Genomic DNA, 18,027 nt, shown 5'->3' on the forward strand with positions numbered 1-18,027 from the left:
TATGGAAATCGATTATAAATATTTATACAAATAAAATGTAAACAACTCACGTTCTATGCGGCGCCAGCGTTTGTATTTGGGGCGTAAAAACGTCGTTGACAGGTAAATAAAATAGTGTTGATGAATAACCGAATATATCGAAAGAGCCAAATAAAGCGTTACTACAAAGTACAAAATGTCGAAGAGATTTCTTTACGATAATCAGAGAAGTTTAGACCCACCCTTTCTCTAAAAGCGCTGATAATCGTAGTAGAGGTTTTTGGCGTTATACAATAATTTACAATAATATGTTTTACTACTGAGTACTGGCTTGCAAAAATTTGGCTTGATAAGACCACTACTCCTCCGCACCTGGCCAATATTATTATTTTCCAACTTGACTAATCGATTTTTAATATTAAAATAATGTAAACCAAGAAGAAACGCAGAACAACGGTATAGATTAAAAAGAACAATAAAATATATTTGATCTAAGTATGAGTAAAAAAAAAACCAAGGTCATAGTACAATTTTTAAGTAAAAAAAAAATGTTGGGCGTTGGCTTTAAGATCAATACACGACTGAGCGGTAACATAATATTATTATATACCAAGGGTGGCTAAACTGCGGCTCCCGTCATAGATTCAAATGGCTTGCATCTTTTCGTAAAATATAAACATTATTACAAAAAAATTATTTTCAATATAAATTTAAGAGTATATGTTTATGTATTTGAAGAAATATATTTTATAAATTTCAATTTATAGAAAATTTTTTTTAATAAATAGTGTTTTTGATATAATATTTAAATACCTATGTATTTATTTTTATTTTTAATTATTAATTAATATCATTTTTTTTTTTTTTGTATTTTATACATTTTATTACAATTGATATCTAATTATCTTTACGATAATCATATTCATGCATTAATATGAAATCTTTTTTCATTTTGGCTCTTCCATATTTTTTAATAAATTGGGTGGCTCGCAAGTCTCTTCTTGTTGGTCACTCATTTTTATACATTTGTATATTTTTTCAGTTGTCTGTGAATTATAATTTAATGTTTATTATTTATAAGTTTTAAAATACAAAAATTCTATACCTCTCTTCGTAGTCTGCTTAGGCACGCCATTTGTTTTTGTTTTTTTTTTCAATAGTTTTGATTTTAAATGATTTTAAGTATACTTTTTTTTTTATAATTTAATTAATTTTAATAATTATAAATCTAATTCATAAAAAATCTTTTAAATTTTAAATAAAAAAAAAAAAAAATATGTGAATGTATGAATTTTTATTATATTATTGAAACTCAAAAAATATAATTTAACAAATATTTTGATTTAATTATAGTTTGTTTAATGATAAATAATGATGAATACATTTTTAAGAATCTAATATTGTGTTATACTTTGTCCTATTTATTGTTAATAAGTTAGGGGTGTGTTTAAAGGCAGTGATACTAATTTGTTACGATGAGTATTTTGAAATGACTCATCAATATCTAAATAACTTAATAACAAATATATCAGTATCTACTTGGTTTATAAAACAAATGCCACAAAATAAAGTTTCTTTAACTAACCTTTTTGTATGGTGCATAAATGCTTAATAATATGAACGTATGAAACTATAAATAATTCAATTATAAGTATAATACCCATTAACACTAATATTAACTATCGTGAACAGTGGCGTCAATTACGGATATCAACATCCAACTTGGGTAAATTTCTTAGAATTATTTATTTGCGGTCCATGTAGGTGAGGTGGTAATAAATGATCACTGATCAGTATTCAGTAGTCATATTTAAATATCATCATCATAAATCATTTAACAATAATGGTAAATATAAAGTATAGGTAGTAATAGTATATTAGTATATGGGTCTTATACTAAATTATATTATATGTATTCTATTATAACTATAATATATAATTTTTATAATTTAAGAAACTGATTATTATGTTATGTAATTATAAATGTACTTTGATGCTTATAGGTTGTTCATAAAATAATACAAGTATTAAAATTAATACAATTTTGCTTAAAAAATTATTTTATTATTCAGTACCTATCTTGTCCGTTATAGTTAGAAATAAATAAGGTAGGTATTGTAAGCTTAGCCAGATTTTTTTTTTAAAGGGGTAGGTCTTATATCAGCAATTTTTTCCCCATAACATGAAATCTGTCACTAATTTATAAAAGTAATCAGGAGTAATAGATTAAACTGAAGGACTGGAACTTTGATGATTTTTACGGTTTCGGTTCCGACGAGGTTCCTAGAAAAACTAAAAATTTGGTTTCGGTTTCTTTTCGATTTTAAAAAAACTAAAATTTCGGTTCTAGTTTTTTTTTTGGTTTTTAAAAAAAAAACTATGATTTTGATTCCGGTTCCTTTTTGGTTTTTAAATTTAGGTTTCGATTCTTTTCGGTTCTTATAAAATGAAAATCACATTTCCTGTTTAAGTTTAATACTTAAAAAAATTTGGTTTCATTTCGATTCTTTAAAAAATATAAGTATTTTCCAGGGCTTTGCACCCGATCGTAACCCGAAACCTGAAACCCGAATTAACCCGAGTAGGTAAATTGAAAACCCCAAACCCGTATTATATAACACCCGATTGAAAAAATTAACATCCAAATTAACCAGAAACCAGAATTTATATTTAGGATTAACCCAAAACCCGAATTATTATTAAATACGAAAAAATGAGTGATGAAATATCAAATCGTACGTACTTTTCACTAGTAAGAAGATAAGAAAATAGTTAGTATTTTATTGATAGAATTTAACATAATAATATGTTGTATCGACTATCGATATTACTACAACTTTACTGTTTGTGTATAATTCTTAACAATATTATATCTAAACGTGTGCGTAATTTTATTGCTTGTGGTTAGTTATGATTAGGTACAATAATTTATAATATTAAAAGTGTTTAAGCACGCGTGTACAGACTACAAATATAACAGAATATATGAAAATAGTGTAAAATATTAATCAGGTTAAAACATTAAGTAAATTAAATTTTTTGTAACGTTGTATAAATGTATCATACACAATGTTTACCTACCTAATACGGTCAGAAAATGCCAAATGGTACATATTGGCTACTATAACACTTAAATACTTTAAAAGTTGGCCATATAAAAAATTATAATTAAATAGGAATGGGCAGAAAAAGAACATTTCTCATAAATATTTTAAATTTAATATTTTCTCTGGAAAATCAGTATGTCAAATAAATTCTTGTGGACATGAACTAGTTGGTGAACATGTCAACAATTTATAACGTCATATAGAAAGTTTGCGCTTTGATGTTTATGCAAAATATTTGTCTGTGGAAGCTATAGAAATTGAAAAAAAGAAGAAATTTAGGACATAATATTTCTTTTTAAATTATACGAATTTATCCATTTGGACTTTTAGGTATAATAATATGCTTGAATATTAAATAATAAATTATTAACTATTATAATTTATAAATTTAAAATCAATGATTATACTTTAATACATTTTTAAAATTGTATGAATTATACCTTATAAATTATAAGTATAATACTCTAAAGTTATAAACTAAATTACTAAGTAAGTATATATAAAGTATAAATCAGAATATTGTAAAAATTAATTCGATTCACCTATCTATGTAGGTACTTACATTTTTAAGTCTTAACATTACCTTTTGATAAATATTATAAATTTATAAACATAGAAGTTAATATTAATCAAGTTTTTTACTATAGTGTAAACCAATGACACAGTCAACATTAAATTTTGAAAATAAAAAACAGAGTATTTCCATTCAGCTTACAGCAAATAACTTTTGAATGTTATACAAAATTAGTAGCGGTCAATGGACGACTATTTTAACTTTAAGAGGATAGTGGATTTCTTAAAATTATAAATCTTTTATTTAAAGGTTTGGATGATAGCTGTTATATAATTAATAAACGGAATGTAAGATTAAATGTTATACTTAAATCAAAAAGTTGTGGCAAATATTAAAAACTCAATTATAAATAAATTATTATGCCTTAAAATGGACTGGGGGTCAAGAAAAGATAAATCCATTTTAGGAATAAAAGTTCAATAAGTAGCTACTGATACAACAGCAAAAACATACATTAGCTATGGCCGAATTAACTTGGCAATACACTGCAGTATATTTAAAAGAAAAGGTCAGTGAATACTAAATTATTTATAATATAAATCTTTTTTAATAAATAAATGAATATTGATGAGAAATAAATATTTAATATATTATAATAATCTAATTGATTTAAAGTGAATGAAGTTCTTAAAATTTTTGAAATTAACAATTTTTTACAATCATAACTGATAATACAAGAAATTTTGTGAGATCGGTAGACCTTATGCATAAAGAAAATGATGGTTATAAAAAAAATTTTAATTTTAGTTTTACAATGTTAAATATTTTTACTTTTTAGTTTATATTGTTTATACTTATATTAATAATTGATGATCAATAATGTTATAACGTAAAAATTAAATTAAATAATAAACAAGTATGGTGTTATAATTTTTACTTTTAAACTTAATAATTAAATTAATGATCATAGTACACATACAAATTAAAAAGTAAATAAAGCTAAGTATTATATTAATTAGGTATATAGTTATTTATTAGTCAATTATTGTTGAACAAAATAAAATTTATATTTTTTGAAAATTTGAAATATATACTTTTTAAAATGAAGAATTGTTAGAAAATGTTAAAATATTAACCCAACTAATGAATCTAATGAAAATTTAGAATTAAATTCTCTAGATGGCTTAGAAGATGATTTAGTGACTGCAATTTCAAACGAAAACAATAATTTCTGACAACAAAAAGAAAATTTGAAACTTCTAAATGTGTTTATTTGTTGCTCTGTGCATATTTTACAACTTTATGTAGAAGATGCACTTAAATCAATATTAGATCGAAAATGTATTTCTAAAATGAGAGGTGGTATATGAAAATAGTTTTAAAATTGTATTAATAATAATTATGGTTATTTGTAGATAGGGAAAAAACTCAGAACTCCCAACAGTATTTCAAATAATAAAAAGTTGATGATTGAAATGGAAACTCGATGGGGTAGTTCTTGTGACATGTTAAATCGTCTCTTGAAATTAAAAGAAGTATGTAAAGATGTATCTGATACTTTTAATGAATTTAATGTAACTGATTATAAATGACAGAAAAAGAAATAATAGTATGTTATATCTTGTTTATTTAATTTTAAACCTTATTTTTAAAATGTTATGCTTAGTTGTTTCAAAATTTTACTAAGTTTAATATATTTTTATTTTTTTTTTTTTTTTTTGTAATAATTAAGCATTAACAATTTAGACAGGTAAAATTTTTATAACCAGCTAAGCAAGCGAAATTGAACTTCAAAAAGAAGTTCTTACAATTGGAAATTTTTATAGAATAATTAAAAATTGAAAATAAATAAAAATTAGATTAATCATAAATAATAACCACGAAGCTTACAAAAAAATGCTGTTATTGATTTACTAATAAAAAAAAAAAAAAATACAATTTCGCGGAGTTTATAATTAATTGCCTATGTGTATATAACTATGTGCCTAACTATTACTTAAACTATACTTTAAATAGTTAACTATTTAAAAAATGAACATGAATTTTAGCTTGTAATTAAAGAATTATTTAATTATTAAAACTCAAATTTTATCAAATGATAATGTTAACTAAAAAAAATATTTTTTATTTAATATTATGTTTATGTAGTAAATATTGAATTAATTTTTTAAAATTCTCACAAGGAATGCCAGCTATAAAACATAGTCATAATTTAAGATAAATTAAAAATTAAACACCCAATATTTATATTTATATATGTTGTAAAAATAGTTATATAAATATAATATAAATTAAAACTAACTTAAACGCTAAATATTTTAAAAATACAAATATTTATAAAAATAAACGATAGTGATACTAAACAATTTTAACTGTTTATAATTTTTAAGAAATAAAAGAACTTTTTAAGTACCATAATTCTAACTATAGCATATAAATTATAATTTTTTAAATACATTAAAAACTGGTGGATCTATATAGTTCTAGTTTTGAATTGTGTAATTAGACTATTAGAGTAACTCTCTAGTATATATACAATTTAATTTATTAATTCATTTATTAATAGGAGATTATCCAACAAGTATATTTTCATATCAAGAGGACAGTTAGTGCAATTGCTGTTTTTGATGTCATGTATTATTAAATAATGTCAATAATGAAAAAAGTTACACATTTATTTATAAAGTGATATTTTTCCATTCTTTATATACTCATTACAAAAACATTTATGGACGACACAGTTCTTAATACTCATATTTAAATAAAATAAAAAACAATACATTTATAAAAATACACGATACAGTTTAAAAATAGTATACTTTATAAATAACTAACACTGTATTAAACCATTCGTGTTAAATTCTGTAGCCTATTTGTAGAGCAGATAAAATATGTCCTATCACAAGTAGACTATGTGTTATTATCGTCACCACTGCTTTATTGTTAAATGCTTATATTATAAATATTAAATATGTATAGATATACATTTAAAGACAATATGGTAAATAATCTCTGTCGTTAAATACATATAATGTATTATATTTGAAATAAATAGTCAATATAGACAACAAGACAAATAAATACCACCTGCCTAAACAACAAAAAGAAATCCATGAAAAATTATTATTACTGACTACATTGTTTACTTCATTGTTTTAATTCGATGTAAATGTTACGGGCAAAGTAGACTATTGGGCAATGTTTTACATAGCTTAATCAATGTATACTTTACTTGGTTTAAGTTGTTTTTCCCGTAGTAAACTGGGCATTGTAACTTAAGCTATAAACAAAACTTTCCATTTAAATAATTTTTTTTTTTTAAATATGTTAAACATTTAAAAAGAGTAGATATAGTGAGGAGGATAGGTACTATGTTTCAGTTATGTATTTATTTTGAATGCAATAATGATAAAAAATGTTAATGTAAGGTGGACAGGAATAAATATAATTCAAAATGTTGAAGTCAGTAGTTATAGTTAAGGTAATAATATTCAACTAATAAAATATTTAATAAGATTTGTGAAGTTTACACTGTTTATAATTTTATGAAATAAACTTAGTTTACATTGCCCAACCTAGACTGGACAATTCTTATTTTTAATCTAGGTTATTCTATATAGCCTGGGCAAAGTATAATTTTGCCTACAATACCATCATAATCAGGCAGTAACATAATGCCCGGGCAATGTTTACATTGCCCAATAATTCACTTTGCCCGTAACATATACATACTTATAAAACATGTTTATGGACTAAAATATATTTATTATAATTTCAATAAAATCAGTTGTTTTAAGGAATTATAATTTTAATTAAAAATCATCTTAATCTATTAAATATTATGAGAGAGTTTGTCAATATTTAAAATTAAAACTCTTGTAGAAAAATGAACTCGGTTTGACACTGTTTTTAATATTCTTGTAATGAAAATAATAAAAGAAACATTAAACAAAATATTCTTCATATGAAAAGAATAAAAATTAAAAATTCAATAAATTCTCGACTAAAATATGTTTTTTTATTTTAATGAAAAAAACTGATATCTATAATTATCAAGAATCTTGTGAGCAACTCTGTATACATTTTTTTTTTTTATCACAAACATAATTTTAATAATACACAAGTTAAATAAAAATATTAAAAATTAAAAAAAAAAAATAGTTATTTACAATAATTGACTCATGTATTAAAATAAATATAAACACTTACTTAAAATAATTTAGGTGGTTATAGTCAGACATACTTTAATAAGGGAAATGTATTATGCTTATTGATATAGAACTTGTAGTGTGTATAAAATAATTTAATACTATAAAAATGTTTAAATTTTGTTTTATTACACCCAGGTTTTAATTTTATTTTTATAAAACTCCCTTGACTATATTATTGAAAATGCAACAGACACTTTCATTTCACTACTACAACCATCTTAAAAAGTCTCTGGACTTTTTTTTTATTTTTATTATCATTAATATCACAATAAAATATATATTAATACAAAAACTGAATAAAAAAATAAAAAGTTATATAAAATCATTGATTTGTACATTATATATAATTAGTGATCCTAGTTAGTCGTATAGTTAGTCTAAGGAGGGCAATTAATTAAGCTTATTAAGATAATATAACTTGTAGTGTGTATTAAATAATGTACATTATTAAAAAATTTTAAAATTTAGAAATTATGTTGTATCACACCCAAGTTGTTAATTTATATTTTGAAAAAAGTTTTGATTATATTGAAGAAAATATATAAGGCACTCTTGTTTAATTAACTAGAACCAAGTACTTTAAGATGTTCAGTTTCATAGTAAAACATTTATTTAAATAGTATACTTAAATTTAATTTTATAAGCACATAGAAGTGTTCTATAAAGCTAGTAAATAAAGTAGTAGTAGTGTTAAATTTAGAAGTATAATTTAATTAAGGAAAATACATCTCTTCTACACACAGAACACAAGCTTATTTCTTCAGCACATTTACTACAGGAATAAACATGTCTACAGGGCAATAATACTGCTCTCATTTCTTCTTTAAAACAAATTTGGCAAAGCATCGGGTTTAATGTGTTGCTGGAAGACATATTAGAACTGGACGATGCTAATTGCGAGTTTTCATAATTTTCTTCATTTGTACATAAATAAACTCTCATTAAGTTGTGGAATGGATATCTGCATATAGCGCAATAATTTATATTTAAAGCGCATTCAATGCAAGCAATTGCATGACCACAAGGAACAAAAACCACTTTAATTTTTTCTTTATAACAAATCTTGCATAACATACAATCTAGCACAGAACTAGAATCTAATATTTCAGAAAGATGATGCTGTTTTTTGAAAAATAAAGTTTTAGTAAGTTGTACCCCATGAACATGTCTAGAAAAACAAAACAAAAAAATTAAAAAAATAAATTTTAGAGCTAAAAAATGTGTAAAAATAGTTATACTGATTTAATGTAACATACTTTTTTGTCATCTGTATTTTCATTTTATTATTGAGAACGTAAGTTTTTTCTTGTTTTGCTATAAAATCAAATAACATCTACAAATAAAAAAAAGGCAAATTTTTAATATTGTTTCTAAACTAATAAAACTATTAAATTACGAAATAGCTGAAACGTACGGCATTAGTATGCAAATTATCTAAACCGTCCACAAAGTTTTTGCCTTTAGTTAAAAACAGATGTCCACACTTGTCAGACCATTTGGCATGTTCTGCCCATGGTTCATCGTTATCAGTCCAGTTTCTTAAAGTTATAGCACAAAAAAAACAAGTCATAAAATCAGTTTGACCATTGCCTAAAAATATATTGAACATTTATATTAAAGGGTCAATTATTATTATAAACATTATAATTTCACCAGAATAAAAAAATCCAGCTTTGCATAGAGTATTAATATCTTGTTTCAATGTTCTCGGACAGTTATCAAATGTTTTCAAGCGTGCATCAAAGGAGATCATTTTGTTTCCACCAAAAGGTTTTAGTCTTTGCATAATACCCTCTAAATGTAACCAAGTTTCAATATTTTTCTCACGTTTGTAAAACATGACATCAGCAACAGAAGAATTGTACAGACCACATGTCACATATATGTCTAAAAATATGAATATATAATATATGAATATGTAATTATTTCAAAAAATCTACAAAAATTAAGTATATATTCAGTTTTGTCGGACCTAAGTCTATTATTTAAATTGAAAAAAAGAAGGGAATGTACTTAAAATTTTATTTTATAATTATTATATAGTTTAAAATTTAAAAAAGTTTGTAATAACAATTTTATAATATTACTCATACATAAATGAAAAATATTAATATGTTTTTAACATATGCATATATTTTTCATAAAAAATTAATTAATTAACAACATATTAAAATTTGGTATTGATCCTGATATCAAATTAATATTATAATAATATTGAAATTCATTGGAATTAATTATAAATAATCATAAAATGAATACAGTAGTTTTCTTTATATGATTTTATAGTTATAGTTATGTTATTAAACACAAAATTTCACCTCAAAATATATTATTTTAATTCCATACCAAATAATAATAACAGTAAATTTATTTTAGATTTACCTCCAAATCCTTGAATTAATGTACAAAATCTAGACTGCTTACGATGTTCAACTAATGGAACATCACCATCTTTCCATGCATTAACATTTAAAAAGCATTCAGTACATCTTACTTCATCTTGTTTGCCTGTGTAAAAAAAACCAGCATCAACCATTTCACGTGGTCTTAAGAAAATAAGAGGCCAGTTATTAAATGTTCTCAAACGACCATCAACTGAAGCCAACTGTAAAAAAAAAAAAAAAATAGATTACAAAAATATTAAATTTTTTTAGATATTTACTTACAATTTCTTTAATAAATGGACAATGCATGAAGTAACGAGTATGTAGTTGTAACGGATCATCACCATGTTTCCAGTCATAAAATTCTATACCACATACATGACATTCTACTTCATCATTAACGCCTGAGTAAAAAAATCCTGCTCGGGCCATATCATATGGTCTTAAAAAGTTTATAGGCCACGTTTCATTAAAAGATAACAAACATCTTTCCATAGCCGTCATCTGTAAAAAAAAATATATATAAATATCAATTAATTTATATTTAATAAGGCGATCGGAGAACATAATTTAAATCTATTACAAATATTTAGACAAATAAAATGTGAACACCTCACTTTTTATGTGGCGTCAGTTGGTTTGTATTTGGGGCACAAAAACGTCGTTGGCGGATAAATAAAACAGTGTTGAAAAACAACCGCATGTATCGACAGAGCTAAATGAAGCGTTACTACAAAACTTCGTAGAGATCTCATTCCGAAAATCAGAGTATTTTAGACCCACCCTCTTTCTAAAAGCACTAATGATTGTAGTAGACGTTTTTGGCGTTATACAACACTGATATGTTTATGTACCGGCTTACAATAATGTGGCTTGATAAAATAACGACTTCTTCGCACCAGACCTATATTATCATTTTCCAAGTTCGACTAATCGATTTTTAATATTAAAATTATGTAAACTAAGAAGAAACGCAAAACAATGGTATAGATTAAATAGAATAATAAAATATATTTGATCTGGGTATGAGTAAAAAAAACCAAGGTTATAGCACAATTTATATCTAAAAAAAAATGTTTAGCGAAATTAATACACGACTGAGCGGTAACATAATTATTATATACATCTCAGTTGTTTGTGAACTATAATTTAATGTTTATTATTTATTATTTATAAGCAAAAAAAAATTCTAATCTTTGTATTCTATTTAGGTATGCCTATGGTTTTTTTTAAAAAATAGTTTACATGTTTAATGATTTTAAGTATATATTTTTTATGATTTAATTAATTTTAATATTTATAAATCAAATTCATACGAAATCTTTTGTATTTTATAGAATATAATATATAAAAAAAAAAAAAAAAAAAAAAAAATGTGAATGATAGCATACATTTTTATTGTAGTATTGTAATTATAGTTAATTTAATGATAAATAATATTGAGGACATTTTTAAGAATCTAATTTTTTGCTATACTTTATCCTATTTATTGTTAATAATTTGGGATGTGTTTTAAGGCATCAAATTAATATGTTACTATGAGCATTTTTAAGTGATGCATCAATACCTAAATAACTTAATAATAAATATAACAATATTTACTTAATTTGTAAAACAAAACCCCGTGAAATAAAAACTCTTCAACAAGCTTCTTTTTCTATAGCGCATAAATACATAATAATATGAACATATGAAACTATAGGTACAATTCATTCAATGATATGCATTAACACTATTATTTACTATACAACCACTTATGGTGAATTAATTATAATTTATATTGTACTAACATCTGATTGTAAATTAAGAATGTATTAAATTGAAAATGTGAAAATTGAAATAATATTGTGTATCTGCATTAAAGTAGTTTAGAGCTAAGATATATTTAATTTTATGGTACTTAATATTAACATGCTTAAAATATTATATAATTGTAGAATATGTGGATAAAATATACTTGATATTGTGAACTGAATAATCAAAAAATGAATAAATATGTGAACTGGTAAAGAAATAATTGTATTTTATTTAAAATTAAGTTATGATATCAAGACTATAATACCTCTATACAAAAAAGGTCAATGTAATCGATGTTACTAACTTACATAAATATTTATGTGGCATGGTTTCAACCTTTGAAACCATGAGATTTTATTCTGCATTTAATGTGTTTAGTTATTGTAGGTATTAGATTTAATGATTATTTATCCTTATACATTGAAGTAAAAAATATCAAATTCATTAGTTACTACAAAAAGTACTATATGTAGTGGTAAATACTTATAAATAAATGATAAATTTTAAAATTAAGTTAGTTAACTATTTTTAAAAAAGAAAATTATTTCTAATTAATGAACAAAATACAATCAAAAACAGTTAAATTTGATAAAATATGATAGTTTTGTATTTTAATTTATTAAACTATAACGGTTTTTAACATTAATATTATAAATTATCCTATTCAAAGTAATAGGAACTTTACATAAAACAGTTATGTCATTATTGAGTTTTATTGAAAAACTAGTTTTTATTTTAGGTAGATTTAGTATTGCAAATTTTGATAATAAGATTATAAATTTTGGAAAAAGCTACATATTAAATACATTTTTAGTAGAAAATGTATTGATATATTTTGGAAATTGATTTCAAAATTGAATAATGAAAATTAAAAAAACATTTAAGTCATATAATCAAAAAATTGTTTGGTAAAACATAATCAGGTTTGAAATTTGACTACTCATTTGTTTTTAAAATGAATGGTGTTTATTTTCAATCTTCCAATATATATATATATATTGTAATTTTAAATAAATTGTGGTTCACATTTATTATTTTATTGTATTAATGTTAAGCATATTATGCATCTAAAAAAATAAATTAACATTTCATTTAGATCATTCTATACATAACTTGACTAAGTTTAGCAATAAAAAATATGTCTCGGATAAATTGAATTAGTGGTTTAGGTAAGCTGCAATCCTTATTAGGAATTAAGTATGTACATTCAACAGCTTTAACATAATAATATATATCAACATGTAGTTTTATAGTATTTTTAGCATCAAGACGACTTTTAAACATACAGAGAAAATACAATTTCAAGTAATTAAAAAATAAATAATTATTTCTGTTTGGACCGAGGTATATATGAGTATATTACATTGTTTATTGTGTGAAACTGGGAATTTATTTAAAATTACTAGCGTAGCCACAATATTATTCTTGTTATTCAACAATTACCAAATATTAATGGATATGGTGTTTATCATTTTATTAATCGATGGTGAGGTTCTCATAAACAAATATAAGTACTGGAAAATCATAGTATAAATAAAACATTGAGTCGAAGCCCACTATCGACGACGGTATACATAACATAGACATAGACTAAAATACTCATTCGTTCAAAAATCTAAAATATCCAATTATCACTGATAGTGGTGTATAATAAACAGATACTTTATATAAATTTACTTTGTCCAGTGAAATCCCCAAAACAGCAACGGACTCGAATTCGGGACAGAAGGGAGACGGTCGCCTTGCATTTTATATAGAAGTATCACTACTGTAGGGCTAGAATTTTTAAGAAATTGCATTTTTTTCGATTTATCTAATTTAATGCTAACCTGGATACAAATTTAATTCATGTTATACTAAATCAAATAATACTATTTTAATTTTGGATATTTTTTCATACTTTATGGTTTCGTGTTTTAATTGCATATTAGGGATTTTAAAAATAAAAATGCATATTTCAATACATTTTTTTAAAAACAATTTGATAACGAACTATACAATTAATTCCACAATTTTTATGTATAAATTTTATAGGTGGTAACTACAGTCTACAATCTACCAAGTATTGACGTAAAATATAAATGTTTGTTATCGATTTATCGTGTTTGTTCGGAATTCCGGTACTTTATTGGACAAAATTTAAGATAACATCAGTTGATAAAGAACGAAGCTTTTCACACTATAACAATTTACTTAACGATAATAGACGTAGTTACAAATTTAGGCAAATTAAAAAAAAAAACGTAGTAACACAGTACAACGCTAATAATGGTAAAACCTAATTAATATATAATAATGTAAATTAAAGTAAATAAAACCCTATGTAAATTTAAAAAATGTATTTAAAATTGTATTAAAAAAAATAATAAATAAAAATTACTACTAGGTAATAAAAATGAAATATTTGTTTTATGAATTATAATAAAAAATTTTGTGTGTATTTGGCGTTTTTATTTGACGTTCTCGCAGTGAACGCCATTATTTATACCTACTCGGACGACAATTATTCAATAGAGTGAGTAGGAACGTACCTATAAGTACATCGAAAACTCCGGCGCAAAACTAGAACAGTTGTTCGCGCAAAAAAGTTAAATATATTATACTTACTTCTTCGGCGATCTGATGAGCCATTTTAATTTTCCTTCTTGATAATCTAGTAATGACTCAATACTGAGCGTGTTTCAGAATTTGGAATGTAGCAATGGCGATGAAGGCTGCAGTCAGCGAGTTCGATGTTGTTGCTGTTACGTGCGTCTAACGAAGTGCCCTGCGCCGGTCAATACTAAAGATCATATGATACAACGTTGAACATGTATTAATTAGTAATTACTAAGCGCGACGCACAATTAACAGTGTTAGCCACAATCTAAAAAAGATAATATTACGGAGTGCACGTGTTCACCACCCCTCGCATTTGTAGTACCAAAAAGTAGAAGGGCTGAGAGAGTAATAAACAACGGCTTGGATTCAACCATGAACTAAGATATACAGGACTGGACACAGAGCCTTATCAGCCGGTCAGACAATGTTACGCATTACTCCTTTAAGTGGAACCTACGCTATCTGGTGGCGAATTAGTTTGTTAATGTTATTACTAGGGCACGGATGTTGTTGCATTTGCAACTTTTCTTCTACCTTTCCAATTTATTGCTAAGTAAGTTTTAAATACGTTTCATGTAAGTATGAATTCAAATCTAAAAGTTTTAAGTGCAATTTTTTGCAATTTTTGGAATATTTGGAATTGTATTGGAATTTTGTTGAATTTAATCATTTATACTACCATTTTAGCTATATTCGAAATTCTACAGTCGTATAGATAAGATAATACTTAAATATTTCCAGTATATAGAAACGCTCCACTTACATCAACCGACGTAGAACGAAGTTTTTCGAAGTATAAGAACTTATTGGCTCCAAATCAAAGAGCGTTCGAATTCGAAAATTTAAAACAAACACTTATAGTCTAGTGCAATAAGGTTTAAAATTTTAAATATTTAATATGTTTAGAATACGTATAGATTATTAATTAATATTTATTATTTTAAAATGTAAAAAATATATTTTTTGGCAGAATTAAAATAAAACATCTACAAATTATAACGAAACGTTGTAATTTTTAGTGCAATTTTTAATATTTTAAGTGCAATTTTCGGTATTTTTTAGTGCAATACTGCAATTAATTTTAGTAGTTTTTTACTACTACAACATCCGTGCCCTAGTTATTACTTAGTAATACTAAGTAACGAGTAACGACGCACATCATTAAAATATAGTGCATAGTATAAAGAATAATATTGTTCCTTAATATACTATGTATACTATGATATAGTGTTTTAGATGTTTTAACTTTTAAATTTTAACCATTTGTTAATTGGTTATAAAATATATAAACTGCAAATAAAAAAAAGTGCGAAAATTATTTAAAATATTTATCATACTGTATTTATATATTTAAACTAAAAATATTACTTAGTAATAAAATTACTATTAAGTATAGATATTTTGTTTTATATTATATATATATATCCATGTAATTAAATCATTACACTAACCATTTATTTCAAAAATTGAAGGAATAGCATTTTTTTTTTTAGCCTAGGCTTAGTAGCAGACAGTGGAATAACTTAATCAGATGAAGAAAATGAAACATTATTATGTGTAGAACTTGAACTAAAAGAAAAAATTAATTTAACATTATTTTATCACCAAACAAATTAGAATAAACAATGGTAGGCATTAACAATTATTATAATTATTCAAATAATGTAATACCAGACAGTAACACAGTTACCTCTGTTTAAAACTAGCCTACCTACCTATTACAACTACCAAAATAATTCCTTATAATATTGTCATTAGTAATGTGGAGTTCACACAAATATTTGACAGTAGTTTGTTTGTAGTTAACTTTTGATACAATTTTGGACCATATTTCAGAAGTATCTTTATTTTTCGGCGCTTGAAATATCGAGTATTTTTTAATGTGCTTTCGACTTTTACACAGTAGCACAGAACAGTTATTAACCATTTTTAAATTTTTTACGAAGGTAATAACGATATACAAAATTTAAAACAGTATGCTTAAAGCATGTACAGTATAGAATGCTATTATAATGTGTTAAAATAAACATATTTATTATTTTTGAAATATGTATTTATAGCATGCAAATTGTGAAGGGTGCAAAAGGGTCTTTAACACTCCTTTGTTCAAATTTAGCATCCTTTATTTATTTTATACCTAATTATTATTGTTTTAGTGAAATACCATGGCTCTATAAAACATTAGCAGTTTTAACAACCCATGTTTTAGAGTTTGTTGCGCCTGTGAAGGGTCGAGAGGAGAATTTAGCATCGCATTCCCGATCAAAAAGAAAAAAAAAATTAATTAATTCAATTCATAGTATCAATGAGCAATACAATATAAGTTTTTTATTTTAGATATAATAGGTTATACAGGTTGGTATACTTTTTAGTAGGTAATCATACTCTGTTACCTATATTATAATTTTTTAGTAATTGATAAGAAAATTAATAAATTAGGTCATATTGGTATGCAATATATTGATTGAAGCGTTTTGGATTTCTATTACCTGACTCGTATCTAGTAGAGTAGGTATGGCCAGATATAGTAACCGGTAAGGTGGGGTGACCGCGATTTCACGCAGCAGTTGGAAGCCCTACATTGAGCGCTTTTAAATACCTACTTTTCTGATACCAAAGTTCGATAATTGGGTTTTTTTTTTTTGTTAACCACAATATAATAATCTTAATATTGTTGTATATGAATACAAGGCATATACTTTCGTCACATATTGTTATCTGTTCGATAGTATCATTTAAGTTTAAATTTAAAATTATTTTTATTCCCGGCAGTTAGAGCAAGTAGACGTCACTTCTCTCTTCGTGTAATACGACTTTACAACAGGAAAAAATTTTCAAATACTTATTTTTTTTTTTTACACAAAATTGTTTTGGCCTATATTATAATTTTATTCTTCATGTTATGAATTTTTGGTCTTAACATAATATGGAAAATGGAAACGGAAGATTGTTTAATCGAGTATCTTATCAAAGATCGACACAAAATTAAGATAGACTATAAGTTATTTGTCGATAATATCGATTGAAAAAGAATTATTTATAAAAAAAAAAATTTAGATTTTTATGATAAAGTTACCAATGAACTTATAGAAAAAGATAGACAAATGGATTTTATTAATAAATAGGTAAATAAATACTATACATTATAAAAAACATTTTTTATTTACCTAAATAGTTAATAACTTGCCTTTATAAGTAATAGGTTTTTTTTTGGTACTTACCCAGTTTTCAATACCATATGTTACTGGAACTTAAAGGTATTAATATTATAATGTACCTAGGGGAAAGGTTAGTGTTCACCCCCTCCCACCACCCGTATTTTTAACGAGTTCATTTTAAAAGTATTGCTTAATATTTGTATATGATGTAAGTTTTATATTAAAAACTTTTGATAGAGACCAGAGTTATTTATATGATCCATTATCAATCTATCT

The 18,027-nt window shown here is 24.4% G+C and overlaps 1 protein-coding gene across 1 annotated transcript; it reads right to left on the reverse strand.

The window, feature by feature from the left end:
- Positions 1–8,507: 8,507 nt before the first annotated feature.
- Positions 8,508–14,623, reverse strand: LOC112600254 (putative inhibitor of apoptosis). Its single transcript, XM_025347440.1, has 7 exons — positions 14,600–14,623; positions 10,478–10,699; positions 10,194–10,416; positions 9,465–9,698; positions 9,252–9,401; positions 9,068–9,125; positions 8,508–8,979 (listed from the first exon to the last, which is right to left on the reverse strand). The coding sequence occupies exons 1-7, from the start codon at positions 14,621–14,623 to the stop codon at positions 8,508–8,510; spliced, it is 1,383 nt and encodes a 460-aa protein (XP_025203225.1).
- Positions 14,624–18,027: the final 3,404 nt, after the last annotated feature.

The sequence above is a fragment of the Melanaphis sacchari genome, unplaced genomic scaffold, assembly GCF_002803265.2.
Source record: "Melanaphis sacchari strain LSU unplaced genomic scaffold, SCAv2.0 Contig62_pilon_pilon, whole genome shotgun sequence".
In the NCBI taxonomy this organism is placed as follows: Eukaryota; Metazoa; Arthropoda; class Insecta; order Hemiptera; family Aphididae; genus Melanaphis; species Melanaphis sacchari.